The following is a 23,681-nucleotide window of genomic DNA, read 5'->3' on the forward strand; positions in this document are numbered from 1 at the left end:
AAGGGAATTTATATTTGCCAGGAATTGGTGTTGGAGAGACTGTTAGGTCTGAAGGTTGATAAGTCCCCGGGGCCTGATGGTCTACATCCCAGGTTACTGAAGGAGGTGGCTCGAGAAATCATGGATGCGTTGGTGATTATTTTCCAGAGTTCGATAGATTCAGGATCAGTCCCTGCGGATTGGAGGTGGCTAATGTTGTACCACTTTTTAAGAAAGGTGGGAGAGAGAAAGTGATTTCAGTGGTGGGAAAGATGCTAGAGTCTATTATAAAGGATGAAATTACGACATATCTGGATAATAGTAACAGGATAGTCACAGTCAGCATGGATTTATGAAGGGGAAATCATGCTTGACTAATCTTCTGTAATTTCTTTGAGGATGTAACTCTGAAGATGGACGAGGGAGATCCAGTAGATATAGTGTACCTGGACTTTCAGAAAGCTTTTGATAAAGTCCCACATAGGAGGTTAGTGAACAAGATTAGGGCGCATGGTATTGGGGGCTAAGTACTAACTTGGATTGAAAGTCGGTTGGCTGACAGGAAACAAAGAACAGTGATAAACGGCTCCATTTTGGAATAGCAGGCAGTGACCAGTGGGATACCACAGGGATCAACGCAGCTTTTTACAATATATATTAATGATATAGAAGATGGTATTAGTAATAACACTAGCAAATTTGTTGATGATACTAAGCTGAGTGGCAGGGTGAAATGTGAGGAGGATGTTAGGAGATTACAGGGTGACCTGGACAGGTTAGAAGAGTGGCCAGATGCATGGCAGATGCAGTTTTTTTTTATATAGATATTTTTATTAGAAATTTAACATTTTTACAAGTTTACAAAAATAAACAAAACTCAAATACAAACATTGATATACAATTAAATCAAATATACAATAGCCAAAATTTAACAAAAGAATAAAAAACGAAAATGGAAAAAAAACAAAACTCGACTTTCTACTAATCTAATCTACAACTAACCAGAGTGTATATTTAAGTCTCTTACATGCTTGGAATGTGTTAACATCAAATGTAATAAAACTCATATTCGTGCGGAATTCCTCTCCTAAGGGGCCCCGGACCAGCCAGGTTTGTAATCTCAATTAAATAAAAGCCCTTGTTAGGATAGCCGAAATATCTGTATTTATGTAATTCAAGAAGGGCTGCCATATTTTAAAAATAATTTGGTCTTTCGGTGCACCATATTTGTAAGGAAGTCAAGGGGAATACATTCCATAATTAATCTGTGCCAATTTGAAAGTCCAGGGGGGCCCTCAGCCACCCAGTTTACCAAAATATTTTTCCTTGCACAGAAAGAGAGAATAGAAAATAATCTCTTCCCGTACATGTCCAGGGAGGGAAAGTTCGAAAAGCCCAAAAGGAGAGATACAGGGTCCACTTTAATTTCCGTTCCTAAGATTTCTGTCAGGGTACTTGCTACTTTAGTCCAATATCTACGGATCTTATGACAGGTCCATAGGCAATGTACAAGAGTGCCCACCTCTATTTTGCATTTGGGACACATTGGAGATGCTCCTGCCTTAAAATTTGCCAATCGAACCGGTGCTATATGGGTCCTATGAAGTATCTTCAGCTGGATAGCCTAGGTTCTGTTACAGATAGTAATTCTTCTCGCGTTTATACATGTCCATAAGTGGACCAGCCAATATTTCTGTAAATTCTTTTCTGTAAATTCTGTATATTCTTTATAGAAACCATCTGGGCCCGATGCCTTATCACTCTGAAGTTGCCTAATTGCATCAAGTATTTCTTGGACTGTTAGAGGAGCATTTAGGACCGATATCTGTTCCGGAGTTAAGCCCGGCAAAATCAAATTTTTAAAAAATGACTGCATCCTTCTAGTCCTATCTTCACAAGCCTGCAATTTATATAACTCAGAATAAAATTCTCTAAAGATCGCATTAATCTTTTTATGATCATGAGTCAAAATACCCGTACTTTCCTTGATAGACGTAATAGTCTGAGGAGCCTTTTTTTTCTTTGCAAGAAATGCTAAGTATCTACCCGGTTTGTCGCCATATTCATATAACTTTGTTTTGCAAATAATATTTCCCTCTTAGCCGTTTGAGTAAGCGTAGTGTTTAGAGCTGTCCTAAGGACCGTAATCCTTTGCAATTTAATAATAGAAGGTCTATCAGTGTATGCTGTTTCAGCTGCTTTTAAACGAGCTTCAAGCAGACGCTGTTGTTCCCCCTTCAATTTTTTCTGGGTCGCTGAATAGGAGATGATCAAACCTCGCATGTAAGCTTTGATGGTCTTCCACATCATTGATGGGTTGCTAGCCGTACCTGAATTAATTTCTAAAAAAGTTTTAAATTCGTGAGAGAAGTACTTTACAAATTTACTCTCTTTCATTAGGAAGGGGTCCATATGCCAATGCTGAGGGGATGTCCCATTGTTCCTCGCCTTAGTTTCCATATATACAGCAGCGTGATCGGAAATTGCTATACCACCTATTTTACAGGATGATATGGAATTTAAAAAAATCGAGGGGGCAAAAAACATATCAATTCTGGTATGGCATTTATGTGGATTGGAATAAAAAGAAAAATCTCTGCACTGTGGATGAAGACATCTCCATACATCTACTAATCCTAATTCTTTGTTCAGATCCACGAATTGTCTAGATTTGGGAGATTCTCCTACAGCCATCAATTTTGAAAAGGCTTCCGTTATAACTTTAAAGGGGTGTGCCGGGGGGCAGTACAAATTTAAAATCCCACATTCCTCTCCATTTATGAGGGCTTTGATCAAAATATATCGTCCAGATTAGTCTTTTATCTGATTTAGGATTTTGAAAGGGAAATTCTTCTGAACAAGAATAACAACTTTTTAAGCTAAAAGAAAAAAAGGCCTGATCAAATCCACCCTGGCGTAATTTCAAGTGTTCTTTATCCGACAGGTGTGTCTCCTGTAGGAGAGCTATATCAACTCTTTCTTTCTTAAGATTTGATAATATTTTCTTCCTTTTGACTGGCGAATTACTCCTCTTGACATTCCAGGTGCACCACTTAACCGACTGATCAACCATAATCATCTGGGCAAATCCGAGACAAAAATAAAGGCTCTCTAATACACTCACAATAGTATAATCTAAAACTATTTCTAAATTAAAAAAAAATAAAACGTACCTAAGTGGAGATTTTCCCCCTTGTTCCCAGGGGGTGTCACTTCCTCTCCAAAAGTCCATCATATCCTCTCCCAACCAGTGCCCCACCCTTGACCCAGGCACTCCTCAATAAAATGAGGAGAATTCAGATATAATACAAAGCTAGAGTTAACAGTGAGCACCCTACCCCCACCCACACCAACACCTGGATATATTTGGTAATGTTAATACCATATATAAATATATAACTATAAAATTACAACCTCAACAAATAATAATTAAACATAATAATACAAAATAACAAGGGAGAAACAGCCCCGCTCCTAAAGACAGAGGTAAAATAGAATAAGGTAACCACCTCCCCCCACCAACATTAACCAAACCCCCCCAGCTTATACATATATACATACATACCCACATATATACATAAAATAATAAAAGAAAACAACCCCGGAGGGGGGGGAGAAAATCAAATCCCTCTCCCCACCCCCCATGATAATATTAAACAGTAAGGAAATTGCAGTACCGTTGGCAATGATCTTCTCGTCTTCACTGGCAACGGGGGTGGTACCAGGGGACTGGAGAGTAGCGAATGTTGTGCCCCTGTTCAAAAAAGGGAATAGGGATAACCCCGGGAATTACAGGCCAGTTAGTCTTACTTCTGTGGTAGGCAAAGTAATGGAAAGGGTACTGAGGGATAGGATTTACGAGTATCTGGAAAGACACTGCTTGATTAGGGACAGCCAGCACGGATTTGTGAAGGGTAGGTCTTGCCTTACAAGTCTTATTGAATTCTTCGAGGAGGTGACCAAGCATGTGGATGAGGGTAGAGCAGTGGATGTAGTGTACATGGATTTTAGTAAGGCATTTGATAAGGTTCCCCATGGTAGGCTTATGCGGAAAGTCAGGAGGCATGGGATAGAGGGAAATTTGGCCAATTGGATAGAAAACTGGCTAACCGGTCGAAGTCAGAGAGTGGTGGTAGATGGTAAATATTCAGCATGGAGTCCAGTTACAAGTGGAGTTCCGCAGGGATCAGTTCTGGGTCCTCTGCTGTTTGTAACTTTTATTAATGACTTAGATGAGGGAGTCGAAGGGTGGGTCAGTAAATTTGCAGATGATACAAAGATAGGTGGAGTTGTGGACAGTGAGGAGGGCTGTTGTCGGCTGCAGAGGGACTTAGATATGATGCAGAGCTGGGCTGAGGAGTGGCAGATGGAGTTCAACCCTGCCAAGTGTGAGGTTGTCCATTTTGGAAGGAGAAATAAGAATGCGGAATACAGGGTTAATGGTAGGGTTCTTGGTCAGGTGGAGGAACAGAGGGATCTTGGGGTCTATGTGCATAGATCTTTGAAGGTTGCCACTCAGGTGGATAGAGTTTGTAAGAAGGCCTATGGAGTATTCTCGTTCATTAGCAGAGGGATTGAATTCAAGAGTCGTGAGGTGATGTTGCAGCTGTACAGGACTTTGGTTAGGCCACATTTGGAGTACTGTGTGCAGTTCTGGTCGCCTCACTTTAGGAAAGATGTGGAAGCTTTGGAGAGGGTGCAGAGAAGATTTACCAGGATGTTGCCTGGAATGGAGAGTAGGTCGTACGACGATAGGTTGAGAGTTCTCGGCCTTTTCTCGTTGGAACGGCGAAGGATGAGGGGTGACTTGATAGAGGTTTATAAGATGATCAGAGGAATAGATAGAGTAGACAGTCAGAAACTTTTTCCCCGGGTACAACAGAGTGTTACAAGGGGACATAAATTTAAGGTGAAGGGTGGAAGGTATAGGGGAGATGTCAGGGGTGGGTTCTTTACCCAGAGAGTGGTGGGGGCATGGAATGCGCTGCCCGAGGGAGTGGTAGAGTCAGATTCATTGGCGACCTTTAAGCGGCATTTGGATAGGTACATGGATGGGTGCTTAATCTAGGTTAGAAGTTCGGCACAACATCGTGTTGTGTGTTCTGTGCTGTATTGTTCGATGTTCTATGTTAAGGTAAGAAAAAAGAAAAAAAAAGGGGAGGATATAAACCAAAGTGGGGGGGAAAGGCAAACCAACATCCATTATCTCTTACAGTTTATCTAAGAGAGTCCAAGAATTCCTTAGCCTTTTCTGGTGATCCGAAGTTATACACGGATCCTTCATGGTTAAAGCGTAGCGTCGCTGGGTAGCGTAAGGAGTACTGAATATCTAAGTCCCTTAAACGCTTCTTCGCCTCGTCGAATGCCTTCCTCTTTCGGACCAGAGCTGGGGAAAAGTCCTGGAATAACATGATCTTGGATCCTTTATAGATCATAGCTTGGGGGTCTTTTCCAAGATTTCTAGAAGCTTCTAGGAGTATCTGCCTCTCCCTATAACTCTGCAGCTGGAACAGGACCGGGTGTGGGCGCTGGTTCGAGCCGAGCTCACATATTGCGACCCGGTAGGCCCATTCTACCCTTACCTGGCCTGATCCAGCTTCCAGATTTAAAAGCTGTGGCAGCCACTGCTCCAGGAATGCTGTAAGTTGGCCTTCCTCTTCCTGTTCGGGAAGGCCCAGCAAATGAATATTTTATCGACGACCTCGATTATCGAGGTCATAAATGTGATTCTCTAAGGTCCGGACTCGCTGTTCGAGAGTCCGGACCTGATCCACGGCCGGTTGTGCTGTAGTTTCGGAGGTCGCGGCCTTTAGCTCCGCCCCTCTGACTCGGCGCTCGATTTCCTTAATGTCTCGGTCGTGCTTTTGCAGCGCGGCCGAGAGTGAGTCCCATCGATTTCGGGACTCCTCGATAAAAGCGTCGATCTTCACATCCAGTTTGGAGATCATCTCTACAAGGCTGGTCACTGTAGGTAAGTCCCCCGGGGCGGCTGTGGACGCCTCTGCTGCAGCTGGAGAGGGTGGGGGAGGGGGTCCTGCTTGCTGAGAGCTGCGGGCTCCCTTCCCTTTGATCATTTTTACTAAATATTAGATTGTTTAAATTTAATATTAAACAACTAATTAAATTAAATAGCTATTTTAAATGATTTGGTGAGTGTGGTGGGGGTGGGTGACCTACTTCACCCAAGTCTTGGGAGGAGCACTATAGACTCAGACTGGCTGGATTGCCGCCATCTTGGATCCCCCGGCAGATGCAGTTTAATGTGGATAAATGTGTGGTTATCCACTTTGGTGGCAAGAACAGGAAGGCAGATTACTACTTAAATGGACTCAATTTAGGTAAAGGCGCAGTACAAAGAGATCTGGGTGTTCTTGTACACCAGTCAATGAAGGTAAGCATGCAGGTACAGCACGTAGTGAAGAAGGCTAATAGCATGCTGGCCTTCGTAACAAGAGGGATTGAGTGTAGAAGCAAAGAAGTTTTTCTGCAGCTGTACAGAGCCCTGGTGAGACCACACCTGGAGTATTGTGTGCAGTTCTGGTCTCCAAATTTGAGGAAAGACATTATGGCTATTGAGGGAGTGCAGCGTAGGTTCACGAGGTCAAGAAAGAGTTGGATAGAGCTCTCAAGGATAGTGGAATCAAGGGTTATGGAGATAAGGCAGGAACAGGATACTGATTAAGGATTATCAGCCATAATTATATTGAATGGTGGTGCAGACTCGAAGGGCAGAATGGCCTACTCCTGCACCTATTGCCTATTGTCTACTTGATAGAGGTGTACCAGGTAATGAGAGGCACAGATAGAGTAGATAGCCAGAGACGTTTCCCCAGGCCAGGAATGGCCTACGAGGGGTCTTAATTTTAAGGTGATTGGAAGGGATAGAGGAGATGTCAGAGGTTGGTTCTTTATGCAGAGAGTGGTGGGTGCATGGAATGCACTGCCAGCAGTGGTAGTAGAGACATTAGGGTTATTTAAGTGACTGCTGTCCAAGCACATGGATGGGGTGGCATGGCAGCTCAGTGGTTAGCACTGCTGCCTTAAAAGTACTAGGGACCCGGGTTCGATTCCAGCCTCAGGCAACTATATGTGTGGGTTTCTTCTGCGTGGTCTGGTTTCCTCCCACAATCCAAAGATGTGCAGGTTAGGTGAATTGGCCATGCTAAATTGCATAGCATTCCGGGATATGTAGGATGGTGCATTAGTCAGGGGTAAATATAGGACAAGTGAACGGATCTGGGTAGATTACTCTTTGGAGGGTCGGTGTGGACTTGTTTGGACTGAAGGGCCTGTTTTCACACTGTAGGGATTCTATGGACAACAGTGAATTGAGGGGTGTGTAGGTTAGATTGATCTTAGATTAAGATAAATGCTTGGCACAACATCGTAGGCCAAAGGCCTGTACTGATCTGTGTTTTAAGTCCACATCAACCCTCAGAGTAAATCACCCAGACCCATTCCTCTACCCTATTGCTCTACATTTACCCCTGACTAATGCACCTAACCTACACATCCCTCAATACTATGAGCAATTTAGCATGGCCAATTCACCTGACCTGCACATTGTAGGAGGAAACTGGAGTGCCCAGAGGAAATCAACACAGAGACAGGGAGAATGTGCAAACTTCACACAGACAGTTGCCCAAGGCTGGAATCGAACCAGGGTCCCTGGCGCTGTGAGAGGCAGCAGTGCTAACCACTAAGCTATCATGTTGCCCAAAATACAAAATTGACAGATTTGAAAACAGCGAGAGCAAAGTTCTTAGGTAATAAGTTACAGATGATTTGGTCAGAAGGGCTGATTAGTGGCAGATCAAATTTAGAATCATAAAATTTTACAGTACGGAAGGTGGCAATTTGACCCATTGTCTGTAGTAGCCCCCAAAAGTTCATAATCTTATAGTCAATTCTGTCACCTCTTAATCATCTCTGCTCCAAAGAGAATAAGCCCAATCTTCTAAACTTGTGTCTAAAATCCCTCATTCCTGATTCATTCTAATAAATCTCTGTTGCACCGACTCCAGAGCTTGAATATCCTTCCTTAAACAAGGTGCCTAGCAATACCTCAAATGTGGTCTGACCAATGATTTGTAGAGTTATAGATTCACTTCCTTGCTTTTATATTCTGCCTCTATTTATAAATCTAAGTATCCTGTAAGCCACCTTAACTGTTTCAACTCAGACATCTTCAGAGAATGATGCACTTGAACTACAAGACCCCACTGCTACACTACTCCCTGTAAATTGTACTGTTGAGTCTGTGTTGTCTCGGTTTCTTACACCAAAATGCATTACCCCATTTGCCAGATATCTGCCCAATTGTCCTTCTGAAATCACTCAACATCATCCTCACAATTCACTATTCTCCCTAGCCTGGTATAACCTACACATTTAGAGATTTTTCTTTCAACACCCATCTGTGTTTAGATTACTTACAGTGTGGAAACAGGCCCTTTGGCCCAACAAGTCCACACCGACCCGCCGAAGCGCAACCCACCCAGACCCCTACATGTACCCCTTATTACCTAACACTTCGGGCAATTTAGCATGGCCAATTCACCTAACCTGCACATCTTTGGACTGTGGGAGGAAACCGGAGCACCCGGAGGAAACCCACGCAGACACAGGGAGAATGTACAAACTCCACACAGTCAGTCGCCTGAGTCGGGAGTTGAACCCGGGTCTCTGGGGCTGTGAGGCAGCAGTGCCTCACGGCTGCCCACAATCTTAAAATTGTTTATATAAATCAGAAAAAGCAAAGGTCCCAACACCAATCCCTGGGGAACGTCACTTTCAACTCACCTCATCTAAGAAATGCCTATCAATACCTGCCATCTGTTTTAGCTAATTTATAATCTATGCTGCCAAGGACCCATCAATCCCAAATATTTCTAATAAGCCAACCAACCTACCATGTGGCACCTTATCAAATGTTTTCTGTAAAGCCTCATCCACTGCCTGTGTCACCGCCTCAAGCAAACTCTATTAAGTTTGTCAGACATGACCCTGACGAAGCCAAGGTCATGTCTGGAGATGCTGGAGATCAGAGTCGAGAGAGTGGTGCTGGAAAAGCACAGCAGGTCAGGCAGCATCTGAGAAGCAGAAGAATTGACGTTTTGAGCATAAGTTGTTCATCATGGTGATGAAGAGTTATGCTTGAAATGTCGATTCTCCTGCTCCTCAAGTGCTGCCTGACCAGCTGAGCTTTTCCAACAGCACAGTCTTTGAAGCCATGTTGATTGTCCAGTATTAACTTATTTTTATCTAATTGCACATATACCTTATCCCAAATTATGGGCTTCATTGGTTTTCTGACTATTGATGTCAAGCTGAAAGGCCAGTAGTTTCCTGGGTTATCATTTAGCCCTTAAGCAATATGGACATGTTTGCAATCCTCCAGTCCCCAAGGACTAATTCTGTGTTCAGAGGCCTAGAAAATTTCTGTCAATGGCTCCACAATTTGTTCCCTTACCCCTCTCTCAATAATCTAGGATGTCTCTCATCCTTATCTGGAGTGCTGCCCGCTTTTCATGTTTAGCATCTATTCTTTATGAATCACTGTTCAGTTTCTCAAAACCTACATTCTCAGCTAGGCCATTGTCACTGTTTTCTAATTTGGTAAAAACAGAATCAAAGTATTTATTTAGTACCTCTGTCAGACCCTTTTGCTTCAGTAAGCAGTTTACCCTGCTTGTTGGTTATGGGCCTCACTCTATCCCTCACTAATCTTTTTTTACAATTAATTTAACTTTGAAGAATGTGAACTGATGCACTTTGGAGGAGATAATAAGACAAGGGAGTTCTTGATGAATGCAGTAGACTCGGAGGAATTGAGGTATCATAGAGTACTTGTCCACAGATCCCTGAAGGTGGCAAAACAGCTTAATAGGTAGTTAAGGCAGCATACGGAACACTTGCATTTATCAGTTGTGGCATTGGTACTGTGTGCAGTTCTGGTCACCAGACCATAGGAAGAATGTGATTACACTGGAGGTGATTCAGAGGAAATTCACCAGGATGTTGCCTGGAATGGAGCAACTTAGTGATTGAAGAAAAGCTGGAAAAGCTCTTGAGGGCAGTGAAAGTTGAGTTGGACCTGATTGAGGTGTATAAGATAGAGGAGTGTAGATAAGATGGATAGAAAGTAGCTGTTCCCTTTATTTGAAGGGGCCATAATTTTGAAGTGAAGGCCAAGTGGTTTAGAAAGATTTGAGGCAACTTTTCATCCAGTGGTGGGAATCTTGAAGGCACTGCCTGGACGATAGTAGAGGTGGAAAATTACACAATTTTTCACATAATTACTATGGCCAAGTGCTGGAAAGTGGGCCTAGTAGAAACAGGCTGGCACAGACTTGATGGACCTCATTCCATGGCTTTACAAGATAGATATTTTCCATCGCTAAATGGGTGACTTTCTGCATTTTTTTCAGCAAATAGTCAGTACTTGATTTTTCTGGCTTTCCTGAATCAATTTTGCTGCCTGAAATGTTTAATCCTGTTTCTCAGCAGCCCTTCCCAGATGGTTCACTCTGTCCATGCTGCTTTGTCTGAAGCTTGTTGCTGTACAAATTTAATTTTAAAAATTCCTTTGGTAGCTTCTTTGAATAATCCTGGTTTCCATAGTCTAAATAAATTCTTCCCACTTGAACTGTCATTTCATTTGTGTATCTGGCCTGTTATTTTCACCCTCAATTGACTCTACTTTCCTCTTTGAGATTCTGTCTGCTTAGGCTTCCAAATTTACCCTTCATTGATTTAATTCTGGCTGTGAGCTTTGCTGGTTCTCTAAACTTGGTTTAATTAGTGTTATGGCTCTTGAGTTCCTTTCTCGTAGCTCTGTCTTGTGGTGTGCACTCCACTACAGCAGCTTTGTTTACTCTGAGCTGTAAGTGTTTCTTTAAATTTCAAACAACCTAGCAGTAGAGGGGCTTATCTTACACAAGATGGAATTTACTGCATGCTAACAATCGGGTGCAGCTTTCTTGAGTAAGATAGACATTGTAACTAAGATGATTGGGTGATTGTGGAAGATGTTTCTATCCACTTCACCTCAAAATCCTAAAACATTTTATCTTTCCTCACACAAGCCCTTTAAAATGCACTTTATGTGGAGCTTAATGCAGACTTCAGCCTTTCAAAACTACTTAAAGACTATATAATTTTATTTTTGGTATTTTTGATTGCGGCATGAAACAGGAAAAGAGCTGTTGTGAAATTGAGGATTATTGAAGAATCACTGCAGTTTTGAAAGCAAGTTACTGGCTATTCATTGTAGGTGCTTTTTTCACAGCTGCTGGTTCAAGTAGTAGATGGTTTGCAGAGGAGCTGGAATTAAGGGCTCTGCACAAATGGAAATTCAACTGGCAACAAGTTACTAATTGGTTTGCAAACTAGTGACCAGTTATTGACGAAGGCCTTCTGCCTGTCAACAATCATGCAATTGGTTCTCAGTTAACTGAACAGCTTCGGCTATGGATATGATAGTGAGAAACCATCAGCTCTCTGCAAGCTCAGAAGCCGTCTTTGTTCTCCACAGTGAAAGCCACTTTAAATCTGAAGAAAACCATTTATTTTTCTTTCAGCAATTGCTGTACATTTTAGTACTGAGTCATAGACCTAAATGTTAACCGATCACCCTGTGCCTCCTGCAAGTAAATGAAAGCATCTGGAGAAAATGACAAAGAAGCAGCATTCCGAACAGCATAAGATTCATTCCGACAATTGCTGTGAACAGAGGTCAATCCTTCCCAATCTTTCTATCTGTCAATAACATCTCTGTTTTTTTTCTTGTCTTTAACTCTGTATGTGGTTAAGGGAGAGTTCATAACATGGTTTTGAATTTTAGTTTGTAATGTTATCAAACTAATTTATAATAAATAACAATTCTTGTTAAGTACAGAAACCAAACCTATACTTGCTGTCAACCTAGGTCTAATGGAAGGTATTTGGGGAATTCTGTGCAGTTTTAAAAATCTTTAACTTTTGTGATGACTTCGGGAATGATTGTCAGTGATGATTGTCAGTGCTCTGCTCCAATGTGGTGTATCATCAAGTGTATTGCTGTGGGTTTGGAGTTACAATCACATGTAGGCCTGACTGGATAAAGAGGACAGATTTACTTCCCTAAAATGGTATCAATGATTCAGGTAAAAGTAAAAGTATTCACCTCATCCCAAATTCATGCAACAGGAATTAAAAATGAGGTTACACATTGATCTCAGACAGTTCATATTTTGAGTCGGTCTACTATCAGTTCAGAGTTCTGACTTATGGATTATTTGCTCATTCACCTTTCTCAGGTATTGCTGCCCTTCGTCCATTCGTAAACATCATCCCGATTACAGAGCATAGTCTCCAAATTTATTGGACACATCCAAGCATCCCAGTTCTTGGTTACATAGTAGAATGGTGTCAAATGTCAGAAGAATATTCTTGTGAAATCAACTGGAAGAAAGTTTCAGCAGACAGCACTGGTTCCATCCTACAAGGTAAGGAGTCATTATCTGCCATCATAGACTGAAGATGTTATCACAGACAAGGAGGAATTGAATTGCATTATTGTATTGCCCTCTATGGGTGGGTTCTTATTTCCTTTTCCATTTTACAGAAAAGGTAGGCATTACTCTGCTTCCCAAAACCTTGTTTGCGAAGTTCAAGTTTTGAAAAAAATGGACAAGGTAAATTCCTTAAGATGAAAGCTCTGTTGAGTTTATTAACAAATTATTTGTCTTTCTGTGGAGTTTGTCACTCTTTTCTGACCACTCACCAGACTCACTCAACCGCATCTTTATGCTGATGCTTCTCCTACCTTCAGCAAAAGCACTTCACCAATTGGATGAAAACATGCCATTACAGATTCTCGCATGTCTGTTTTTTCACCTCAATATTATGTCATGGAGACAGCAGACCCAACAAATCAACTTCAGTATCCTTGGATTTGCAGCTCTGTAAAATGAAACTTTCAATGACCCTCCATATTGCCCAGTTGTTACTAATCAGATTTTAAAAATAACATATCAGGCAACAAATTTAAACATAAACAAAAACCCTTAATTTATTATTAATAATAAAATTTTAGCAAAACCAAGATAAACAATAAGGCAATCTATGGCCATTAGCCCAATCCTCTTTATCCACCATCCCTGGCACAAATGGACAAACAGATACAGTTAAGGGATATCATCGTTGTGGGTATGTTTGCCAAGGTGGTAGGTTGATTTGCAGATGCATCATACATGCGGAGATATCAGCAAGTTCACATTGGTTACAATTATTGGATTTCATTGTTAATTGTATCCAGGACTGTACTGAAATAATTGCCTCACAATGTTGCAGCTTCTGGACAATGATAATTATAATAAGTTTGAATTTCCTATTTAGTGTGAGGGAGACAAGAATGGGCCTAGGACTCTTGTTCCAATCTAAATAAATGTCATAACAGGGGTATGAAGACAGAGCTGGCTAAAATCAACTAGAAAATGAAGATGGTTTATTAGATTCGTTTGTTATTATTTAAGGTGGTGTTTAATATTTTCAGCAAAGTTATGAAACAGTTAGAATCAGAGATTCTCAGAGTGCACCTCTGTGGTTAACCAAGGAGTTTAATGATAATATCAAATTAAAAGAAAAAGTGAACATCTCTAAAGATTGGTGATAGATTGAAAAAAATTGGCGGTAAAAATTTAAAGAGGAAGAAAGCCAGAGAAATAAAAGCAGTAAGAATGTTTGTAAGGATTGTCAAAGGAAAACAGCAAGTAAAATGAAAGCTAGTCCTCCCAAGAAAGTCTTCAGAATCAACCATAGTCAGAGATATACAGCACAACAAAGAACCCTTCATCCCATCAAGTCTGCACCAGTCAAAAATCATCATGTAACTTGTTAATCCCATTTTCCAACACTTGGAATTATCCATCCAGCATAATGGATCATGAAAAAAAATTGAAATTTTCAACAAATATTTTTGGAGATTCTGCACTGCGTTCAACTTGAGTAACATCCCAGAACTGTGTAGCATCATTGTACCATGCCAGGAATACCTGGAATAAACGTTGGGGGGTGGGGGGGTGAAGGAACAAAGTTAAAACAATTAGAATCACTCATGAGAAGACACAGGAAATGTTGCACTACAGTCTGACCAGTCCTAGATTTGATGGACTGCATTCTAGGGTCTTAAAATACAGTGGCTACAGGGATAATAGATGAACTGCTTTTATTTTTCTAAAATTCCATAGATTCTGGAAAGTTCCATCAGATTGGGAAGTCATGAATATAACTCTTCTGTTCAAGAAAGAGATGAAATGGGAAATAGGTAACTACAAGCAAATTAACATCTTTCATAGGGAAAATGCTGGAATCAGCTCTTAAGGGAAGTTATAGGAGGACAGTTCGAAGTTGTTAACACAATCAGGCAATGCCAACATGCTTTCGTGAAAGGCAAATGTATTTAACTAACTTACTGTAATTACTTCAGGAAGTAACAAACTGTGGACCAAAGGTGTATGCAGATTTTTAAAAGGCATTTTACAAGGTTTTTTAAAGGCATCAAGAGTTACTACACAAAATAACCTCTTGTGTTATAGGGATTAGTATCCCCACTTTTCCAGTACTGTTTCTAAGAAAGAGAAATCTACCCTTGAATTCTTATAACCACGTGGTCTTCTTTCAAACACATCTCACACAATAGCTCTATTCCAGTCATGGCTGCTATCTTCTTATTGGTTTAAAGAATGATACAGTTAGCAAATCCAAAGCTGGCCCTTTTTTTTATTTTGAAGGTGACTGGCAAGGTCCAGTCTTTATTTCCTATCTCCAAATGCTCAGAGGGCAGTTAAGAATCAATCACATTGTTATGGGCTTGAGTCATGAAATGCAAAGTGAACAACAGGCAAGTTGTTGGATGGAATCCTGAGGGACAGGATGTACATGTATTTGGAAAGGCAAGGACTGATTAGGGATTGTCAGCATGGCTTTGTGCATGGGAAATCATATCTCTCAAACTTGATTGAATTTTTTGAAGAAGTAATAAAGAGGATTGATGAGGGCAGAGCGATGGTTGTGATCTATACGGGCTTCAGTAAGGTATTTGACAAGGTTCCCCATGGGAGACTGGTGAGCAAGGTTGGATCACATGGAATACAGGGAGAACTAACCAGTTCTGGATACAGAACTGGCTCAAAGGTAGAAGACAGAGGGTGTTGGTGAAGGGTTGTTTTTCAGACTGGAGGCCTGTGACCAGTGGAGTGCCACAAGGATTGGTGCTGGGTCCACTACATTTTAGAACATAGAACATAGAACATAGAACAATACAGCACAGAACAGGCCCTTCGGCCCACGATCTTGTGCCGAACTTCTAACCTAGATTAAGCACCCATCCATGTACCTATCCAAATGCCGCTTAAAGGTCGCCAGTGATTCTGACTCTACCACTCCCACGGGCAGCGCATTCCATGCCCCCACCACTCTCTGGGTAAAGAACCCACCCCTGACATCTCCCCTATACCTTCCACCCTTCACCTTAAATTTATGTCCCCTTGTAACACTCTGTTGTACCCAGGGAAAAAGTTTCTGACTGTCTACTCTATCTATTCCTCTGATCATCTTATAAACCTCTATCAAGTCACCCCTCATCCTTCGCCGTTCCAACGAGAAAAGGCCGAGAACTCTCAACCTATCCTCATACGACCTATTCTCCATTCCAGGCAACATCCTGGTAAATCTTCTCTGCACCCTCTCCAAAGCTTCCACATCTTTCCTAAAGTGAGGCGACCAGAACTGCACACAGTACTCCAACTGTGGCCTAACCAAAGTCCTGTACAGCTGCAACATCACTTCACGACTCTTGAATTCAATCCCTCTGCTAATGACCGATAATACTCCATAGGCCTTCTTACAAACTCTATCCACCTGAGTGGCAACCTTCAAAGATTTATGTACATAGACCCCAAGATCCTTCTGTTCCTCCACCTGACTAAGAACCCTACCATTAACCCTGTATTCCGCATTCTTATTTGTTCTTCCAAAATGGACAACCTCACACTTGGCAGGGTTGAACTCCATCTGCCACTCCTCAGCCCAGCTCTGCATCATATCTAAGTCCCTCTGCAGCCGACAACAGCCCTCCTCACTGTCCACAACTCCACCTATCTTCGTATCATCTGCAAATTTACTGACCCACCCTTCGACTCCCTCATCTAAGTCATTAATAAAAATTACAAACAGCAGAGGACCCAGAACTGATCCCTGCGGAACTCCACTTGTAACTGGGCTCCAGGCTGAATATTTACCATCTACCACCACTCTCTGCCTTCGACCGGTTAGCCAGTTTTCTATCCAATTGGCCAAATTTCCCTCTATCCCATGCCTCCTGACTTTCCGCATTTGATTTGGATGTGAGCATTTTGATTTTGCCATTTGATTTGGATGTGAGCATTAGAGGTATAGTTCGTAAGTTTGCAGATGACACCAAAATTGGAGGTGTAGTGGACAGCGAAGAAGGCTATCTCAGATTACAATGGGATCTTGATCAGATGGGCCAATGGGCTGAGGAGTGGCAGACAGAGTTTAATTTAAATAAATATTAAATTTATAATATTTAATTATAAAAGCAAATCTTAGCAGGACTTATACACTTAATGGTAAGGTCCTGGTGAGTTTTGCTGAACAAAGAGACCTTGGAGTGCAGGTTCATAGCTCCTTGAATTTGGAGTCACAGGTAGATAGGATAGTGAAGAAGGTGTTTGGTATGCTTTCCTTTATTGGTCAGAGTATTGAGTACAGGAGTTGGGAGGTCATGTTGCGGCTGTACAGGACATTGGTTAGGCCACTTCTGGAATATTGCGTACAATTCTGATCTCCTTCCTATTGGTAGGATATTGTGAAACTTGAAAGGGTTCAGAAAAGATCTACAAGGATGTTGCCAGGGTTGGAGGATTTGAGCTACAGGGAGAGCTTGAATAGGCTAGGGCTGTTTGCCCTGGAGTATCAGAGGCTGAGGGGTGACCATACAGATGTTTATAAAATCATGAGGGGCATGGATAGGATAAATAGACAAAGTTTCTTCCCTGGGGTGTGGGAGTCTAGAACTAGAGAGCATAGGTTTAGGGTGAGAGGGGCAAGATTTAAAAGAGACCTAAGAGGTAACTTTTTCATGCAGAGGGTGGTGCGTGTATGGAATGAGCTGCCAGAGGAAGTGGTGGAGGCTGGTACGATTGCAACATTTATAAGGATGGGTATATGAATAGGAAGGGTTTGGAGGGCTATGGGTCAGGTACTGGCAGCTGGGGGTAGGTTGGGATATCTGGTTGGCATGGACGAGTTGGATCGAAGGGTCAGTTTCCATGCTGTCCACCTCTATGACTCTATAACGGAGCTGATCCTTAGAAGTCTAAATTCAACGTGTATGGTTTATTCAGTGCACGTTGTGAGCAGCTCAAAGCGTCTCTACTGATTTACAAATAGCTATGGCTTTCATGTATAAAGTAGTTATACGCTCAATTCCTACTTGACACTAGTCTTGGTGTATGTCACATGTTATGACTGTTAATGCCTAAACCTGGCTGTTCATATTCCACACAGTCTGAAACAAAATACTGTTTTATTACATTTAATGCTCCCTGAAAACCATGTTATCCAATTAGTAGAGGTAAAGTCACCGTGATCTAAGAGACCATAGGGCTGCTCTCTTGTGAGAGCGAGACAACTGTTGGTAAGCATAAACTGAAGGTCACAGTCGAGAAATATGTTAACCTCAGCTGGTATATGGGAATTGAACCTGTGCACATCGAATCCTTGCAGTTAGGAAACAGGCCTTTTGGCCCAACAAGTCCACACTGGCCTTCTGAAGAGTAACACCATCCCCTCCTCCACCACCCCCCCCCCCCCCCGACCCATTCCCCTCCTCTATTACTCAACATTTACCCCTGATTAGTGCACCTAACTTACATTATGGGCAATTTAGCATGGCCAATTCAGTTAAGCTACACTTTGGATTGTAGGAGGAAGCCCATGCAGACACGGGGAGAATGTGCAAACTCCACACAGACAGTCACCCGAGGCTGGAATCGAACTAGTGCTATGAGGCAGCAGTGCTAAGCACTGAGCCACCATGCCACCTCTATGCTATTGGCATTTTTATATTACAAACTAGCCATCCAGCCAATTGAGCTAACATTCCTTTCATCATAAAGGTTAAAGCAGCCCACATCCGTGAATATCCACTCCCTTCACAACTGACAGTGACAGAGTTAAGTTCTGTGTATGAGATGCATTGCAGAGGTTCACCAAGATAGCATCACTTAAATCCACAATGACTCCATCTCAAAAGCTAAAGACAGAATGTACATAGTATACCACCACCTGCAAGGCCCTTTCAAGCCACTCATCTTCCTCAGTTGAAAATATTTGCTAATATGTTAGATTAGATTAGATTCCATACAGTTTGGAAACAGGCCCTTCAGCCCAACCAGTCCACACAGATCTTCTGAAGAGTAACCCACCTAGACCCATTTCCCCTCTGACTAATGCACCTAACATTACGGGCAATTTACCATGGCCAATTCACCTGTCTTGCACATCTTTGGACTGTGGGAGGAAACCTGAGCACCCGAAGGAAACCCCACGCAGACACGGGGCGAATGTGCAAACTCCACACAGACAGTCGTCCAAGGCAGGAATCGAACCTGGGACCCTGGTGCTGTGAGGCAGCACTGCTAACCACTGAGCCACTGTGCCGCCCCTTTCTGGGTCAAAATTCTGGAATTCCCTGCATAAAAGCATTGTGGGTCACAACACTTGGACTGCAGCAGGTCAAGAAGACACCTTCACTTTCTCAAGGAGAAACTAGGAATTGGCAATCAATCCTTGCTCAGTCAGTGACACTCACATCCCATGAATGATTTTTAAATAATAACATTTATACCTATATGTAATGATATGAACCGATGTCCCCAGACTATTAGCCTCAGGTACTCGATTACTTGGCCACACATGTTAGCACTATGCAGTGGAACGCACTCCCCATCCACCTCAAATACTGTACCCCCTCACCCATGGCTCTCTCTCAGGCAAAATAAATTAAGAGTAGAACAAAGGTCTCCAGGAGTGAAATTCGGCACAAAAGCATGATGTAAATCTGAAATTCTACTTTGAAACATGGAAACTGAAACACTCCAGTCGAAGATTTATACATATCTAAGAGAAACATATCAAAGACAGGAAATTGCAGATGAAGTGCTGATCATCCCTGTCTAATTGATGGCCCAGGGGATTGAGTGAATATTGTCCTGTTTCAATGTCTCTATTTTATAAATAAATTATTTTTGTGTATTTGTGTGAGTATGTTTGACTTGCTTTTAAGAGTCTGATCACATGTCATTTATGATGTCACCAGCCATTTGGAGGGAAATCAGTCTAGCTTATTGCTTTGGAGAGTGACGATCTCCTTTTTACAGTACTTGTTTGTATAGTACCTCTTTGGCTCTCTATCCTTCTTAAAACGTAACAATTTTTTAAAATGCAGACCAACAGGAACTGAAAAAGTGCGTTGATCTGGTGCTTTAGCTAGTTTAGAGGGGATTAACCAATTCAGATGACAGCAGGTTATTGGTTTCTGCATACTGTCCCGATCTATGTATGCAAATCTAAACACACTGAATTTGACTAGGGAGCAATATTCGTAAGTCTGATGCAGGATATTTGTTCAGTTGATTGCTGCTGTAGTCTGTGGGTGAGTCTTAACGTTTTTGCCATCATTATTGCAAGTCCTGAATGTGTATTGCAGAGTATGTTGCCATCAATTGGTTAATCTTATTACGTACTCCAAACGTTTCCTTGTACATCAGTAAAATCTTGCATCTGTGTTCATCCCTGCAGAGAATATTGAACCCATGAAACGTTATGCCATCTCCATCTACCCTCTCCTTTTAAAAGGACTTGCACTTCCATATTCTACTGAAGCCTATTCCAAGCAAGGTGGTAAGTGACTCTCAATTTCCCTCTCGTGCTCTTTGATTAGTGTTTCACGATAACACTTCCTGTGCCATCTCTCACTGCTGATTGGCTTCATAGTGTGAACAGGATAATTCTGGACCAAATCTGAGTCAGGTAGATTTGAGTCAATCTCACCTAACAACAGTTCTCAGTCTTTCCTCCGAAGTTTCCAATAGTTGCAAAAAATTATCATAAACCAGTGCTGGATTTTTTAAGGCCTTTACAATCTTCCAGAGGTATAGATTCCAGAATTATCCACAATAAGAAAGCGAGAGCTTAAAACATTCCTGTCTTTTAAAGTCTCACATTTGTAAGACCTCTCTCTAACAATAAAAAGATTGATTGTAGCGTTTCTATAAAATATCAAAATACAATACTGTAAACATTCTAACAGTGAACTTGTTACTTACAGTAGAATTAGGATGCATAGAATGGGGTAGCAAAATGCAGGGGATGCAGATAATCGAAATGTGGAGCTGGTTTAAGGAACAGATATTGCGTGTCCTTGATAGGTATGTCCCTGTCAGGCAGGGAGGAAGTGATAAGGTAAAGGAACCGTAGTTTACTACAGAAATTGCATCTCTTAAGAAGAAGAAAGAGGCTTATGTGTTGATGAGGCAAGATGGTTCAGATGAGACGATGGAGAGTTACAGATCAGCTAGGAAGGATTTAAAGAGAGAGTTAAGAAGAGCAAAGAGAGGACACGAGCAGTCTTTAGTAAATAGAATAAAGGAGAACCCTATAGAAAGCTTTCTAGAAGTATGTGAGGAATAAAAGGATGATTAGGGTAGGAATAGGGCCAGTCAAAGACAGAAGTGGGAGGTTGAGAGTCGACCCTGTGGAGATCAGAGACGTGCTAAATGAACATTTCTCATCGGTGTTCACTCAGGAGAAGGAGAGTATTATAGAGGAGAAGAATGAAGTACGAGATATTAGACTAGAAAGGATTGAGGTTAGTTACGCACAGCTGTCTCAATTCTAGAAGTAGTGAAAGTAGACTAGTCTCCTGGGCCAGATGGGATTTATCTGAGGATTCTCTGGGAAGCTCGGGAGGAGATAGCAGAGCCTTTGGCTTTGATATTTGAGTCGTCATTGTCTACAGGTTTAGTACCAGGGGACTGGAGGATTGCAAATATTGTGCCCTTGTTCAAGAAGGGCAGTAGAGATGACCCAGGTAATTATAGACCAGTGAGCCTTACTTCTGTTGTAGGAAAGGTTTTGGAAAGAATTATGAGAGATAAGATTTATAATCAACTAGCAAGCAACAATTTGATTTCAGATAGTCAACATGGTTTTGTCAAGGTTCTGGATTAGTGGTGCTGGAAGAGCACAGCAGTTCAGGCAGCTTCCGAGGAGCAGTAAAATCGACGTTTCGGGCAAAATCCCTTCATCAGGAAACGTCGATTTTACTGCTCCTTGGATGCTGCCTGAACTGCTGTGCTCTTCCAGCACCACTAATCCAGAATCTGGTTTCCAGCATCTGCAGTCATTGTTTTTACCTAGATGGTTTTGTCAAGGGCAGGTCATATCTCACAAACCTCATTGAGTTTTTTGAGAAGGTGAGCAAGCATGCCGATGAGGGTAGGGCAGTTGACGTGGTATACTTGAACTTCAGTAAAGCCTTTGATAAGGTTCCGCATGGTAGGCTGTTGGAGAAAATGCAGAGGCATGGAATTGAGGATGATTTAGCAGTTTGGATTAGAAACTAGCTTTCTGGAAGAAGATGGTTGATGGAAAATATTCAGCCTGGAGTCCGCTTACCAGTGGTGTGCCACAAGAATCTGCTTTGGGACCACTGCTGTTTGTCATTTTTATAAATGACTGAGACACAGGCATAGGTGGATGGATTAGTAAATTTGCAGGCAACACTGAAGTCAGTGGAGTAGTGAACAGTTTGGAAGAATGTTATAGGTTGCAGGGGGACTTGGAAAAACTGCAGAATTGGGCTGAGAGATGGCAAATGGAGTTCAGTGCAACTGAATGTGAGGTGATGCACTTTGGGAAGAATAACAGGAAGGCAGAGTACTGGGTAGATGGAAAGATTCTTGGTAGTGTGGATGTACAGAAGGATCTTGGAGTCCATGTGCATAGATCCCTGAAAGTTGCCACCCAGGTAGATAGTGCTGTTAAGAAGGCATATGGTGTGTTAGGTTTCATTGGTAGAGGGATTGAGTTCTGGAACTGCAATACCATGCTGCAACAGTACAAAATGCTGGTGCGGCCACTCTTGGAATATTGTGTACAGTTCTGGTTGCCCCATTACAGAGAGGATGTGGAAGCATTGGAAAAGGTGCAGAGGAGGTTTACCAGGATGTTTCCTGGTCTGAAGAGAAGGTCTTATGAGGAAAGGCTGAGAGACTTGGGTCTGTTCTCATTGGACAGAAGAAGGCTAAGGGGGGATTTGGTAGAGACATACAAGATGATCAGAGGATTAGATAGAGTAGACAGTGAAAGATATTTTCCTAGGATGATGATGTCAGCATGTACGAGAGGGCACAACTACAAATTGAGGGGTGATTGATTTAAGACAGATGTCAGAGGCAGGTTCTTTATGCAGAGAGTGGTAAGGGCGTGGAATGCCCTACCTGCTAATGTAGTCAACTCAGCCACATTAGGGAGATTTAAATATTCCTTGGATAAGCAGATGGATGATTTTGGGATAGTGTAGGGGGACGAGCTGAGAATTATCCACAGGTCGGCGCAACATCGAGGGCTGAAGGGCCTATTCTGCGCTGTATTGTTCTATGTTCTAGTAGAAGTAATGTGCATTCCTCTTTGGAGTATAATTACATAGAGGCAATGGCGATTGTAGCCATTGGCTGTACAGATGGTGAGACACCCAGATCGCCGCCTTTTGGAAAGGCCCACCACTGCTGCCTCACAGCGCCAGAGACCCGGGTTCAATTCCCGCCTCAGGCGACTGACTGTGTGGAGTTTGCACGTTCTCCCCCTGTCTGCGTGGGTTTCCTCCAGGTGCTCCGGTTTCCTCCCACACTCCAAAGATGTGCAGGTCAGGTGATTTGGCCATGCTAAATTGCCCCTAGTGTTAGGTAAGGATCTAGATATAGATGTAGGGGTATGGGTGGGTTACGCTTCGGGCGGGGCGGTGTGGACTTGTTGGGCTGAAGGGCCTGTTTCCACACTGTAACTAATCTAATCTAATCTTGTGCTACATGGGGAATTGACAGTGGCTGAAGACTTTCAACAGGGTGAGGAGCTCTTAGGAAGTGGGTGTTGATGAGGGGGTTCCTCAATCAGTTCTGAGTACTTTGGAACATGCCACTCTCTCCGCTATAGACTTAATTTGGAGCAGGAGCCAGGGTGAGGGCCCAGGTTTCATGCTTTGTTTTGCCAACATGATTAGGTCAAATGTGCAGCAACCACTGAATGGGGAATCAAGATTTACTGTCTGGCTTGCATGAGTTCTTTGCATTCCAAATCTCTCTCAAATGATGATTTCTTTCATTGTGGTCCTGTCACTTTCTTTTTGAGTAAACATTCACCTTTGACATTTCACAATGACTTTTCTATGACATCAGATAAAAGATTGTTTGCTTGTTTCACAGCCTTCCATCTGTTGTTGAAAAAATTGTATTGGATTATGCACCATCTGCTTCCAGAGATAGTATGTGTTCAGCTGAATGCTTTCACCACTTGCATGGTCTGGTTAACTTCGTTAAAATCAACATTGTTGATTTGTGGAAAACCCGTCCAGC

The 23,681-nt window shown here is 42.2% G+C and overlaps 1 protein-coding gene across 4 annotated transcripts in view; it reads left to right on the top strand.

The window, feature by feature from the left end:
- Window positions 1-23,681, top strand: part of LOC140453703 (granulocyte colony-stimulating factor receptor-like) — a 216,682-nt gene that overhangs the window by 138,711 nt on the left and 54,290 nt on the right. For all 4 annotated transcript variants that reach the window (XM_072548659.1, XM_072548658.1, XM_072548660.1 and 1 more), the window contains 2 exons: window positions 12,279-12,467; window positions 19,849-19,950. In XM_072548659.1, coding sequence (XP_072404760.1) covers window positions 12,279-12,467; window positions 19,849-19,950 — 291 coding nt within the window. The remainder of the gene's footprint in view (window positions 1-12,278; window positions 12,468-19,848; window positions 19,951-23,681) is intronic.

Source organism: Chiloscyllium punctatum, chromosome 27, assembly GCF_047496795.1.
Source record: "Chiloscyllium punctatum isolate Juve2018m chromosome 27, sChiPun1.3, whole genome shotgun sequence".
NCBI classification, from domain to species: Eukaryota; Metazoa; Chordata; class Chondrichthyes; order Orectolobiformes; family Hemiscylliidae; genus Chiloscyllium; species Chiloscyllium punctatum.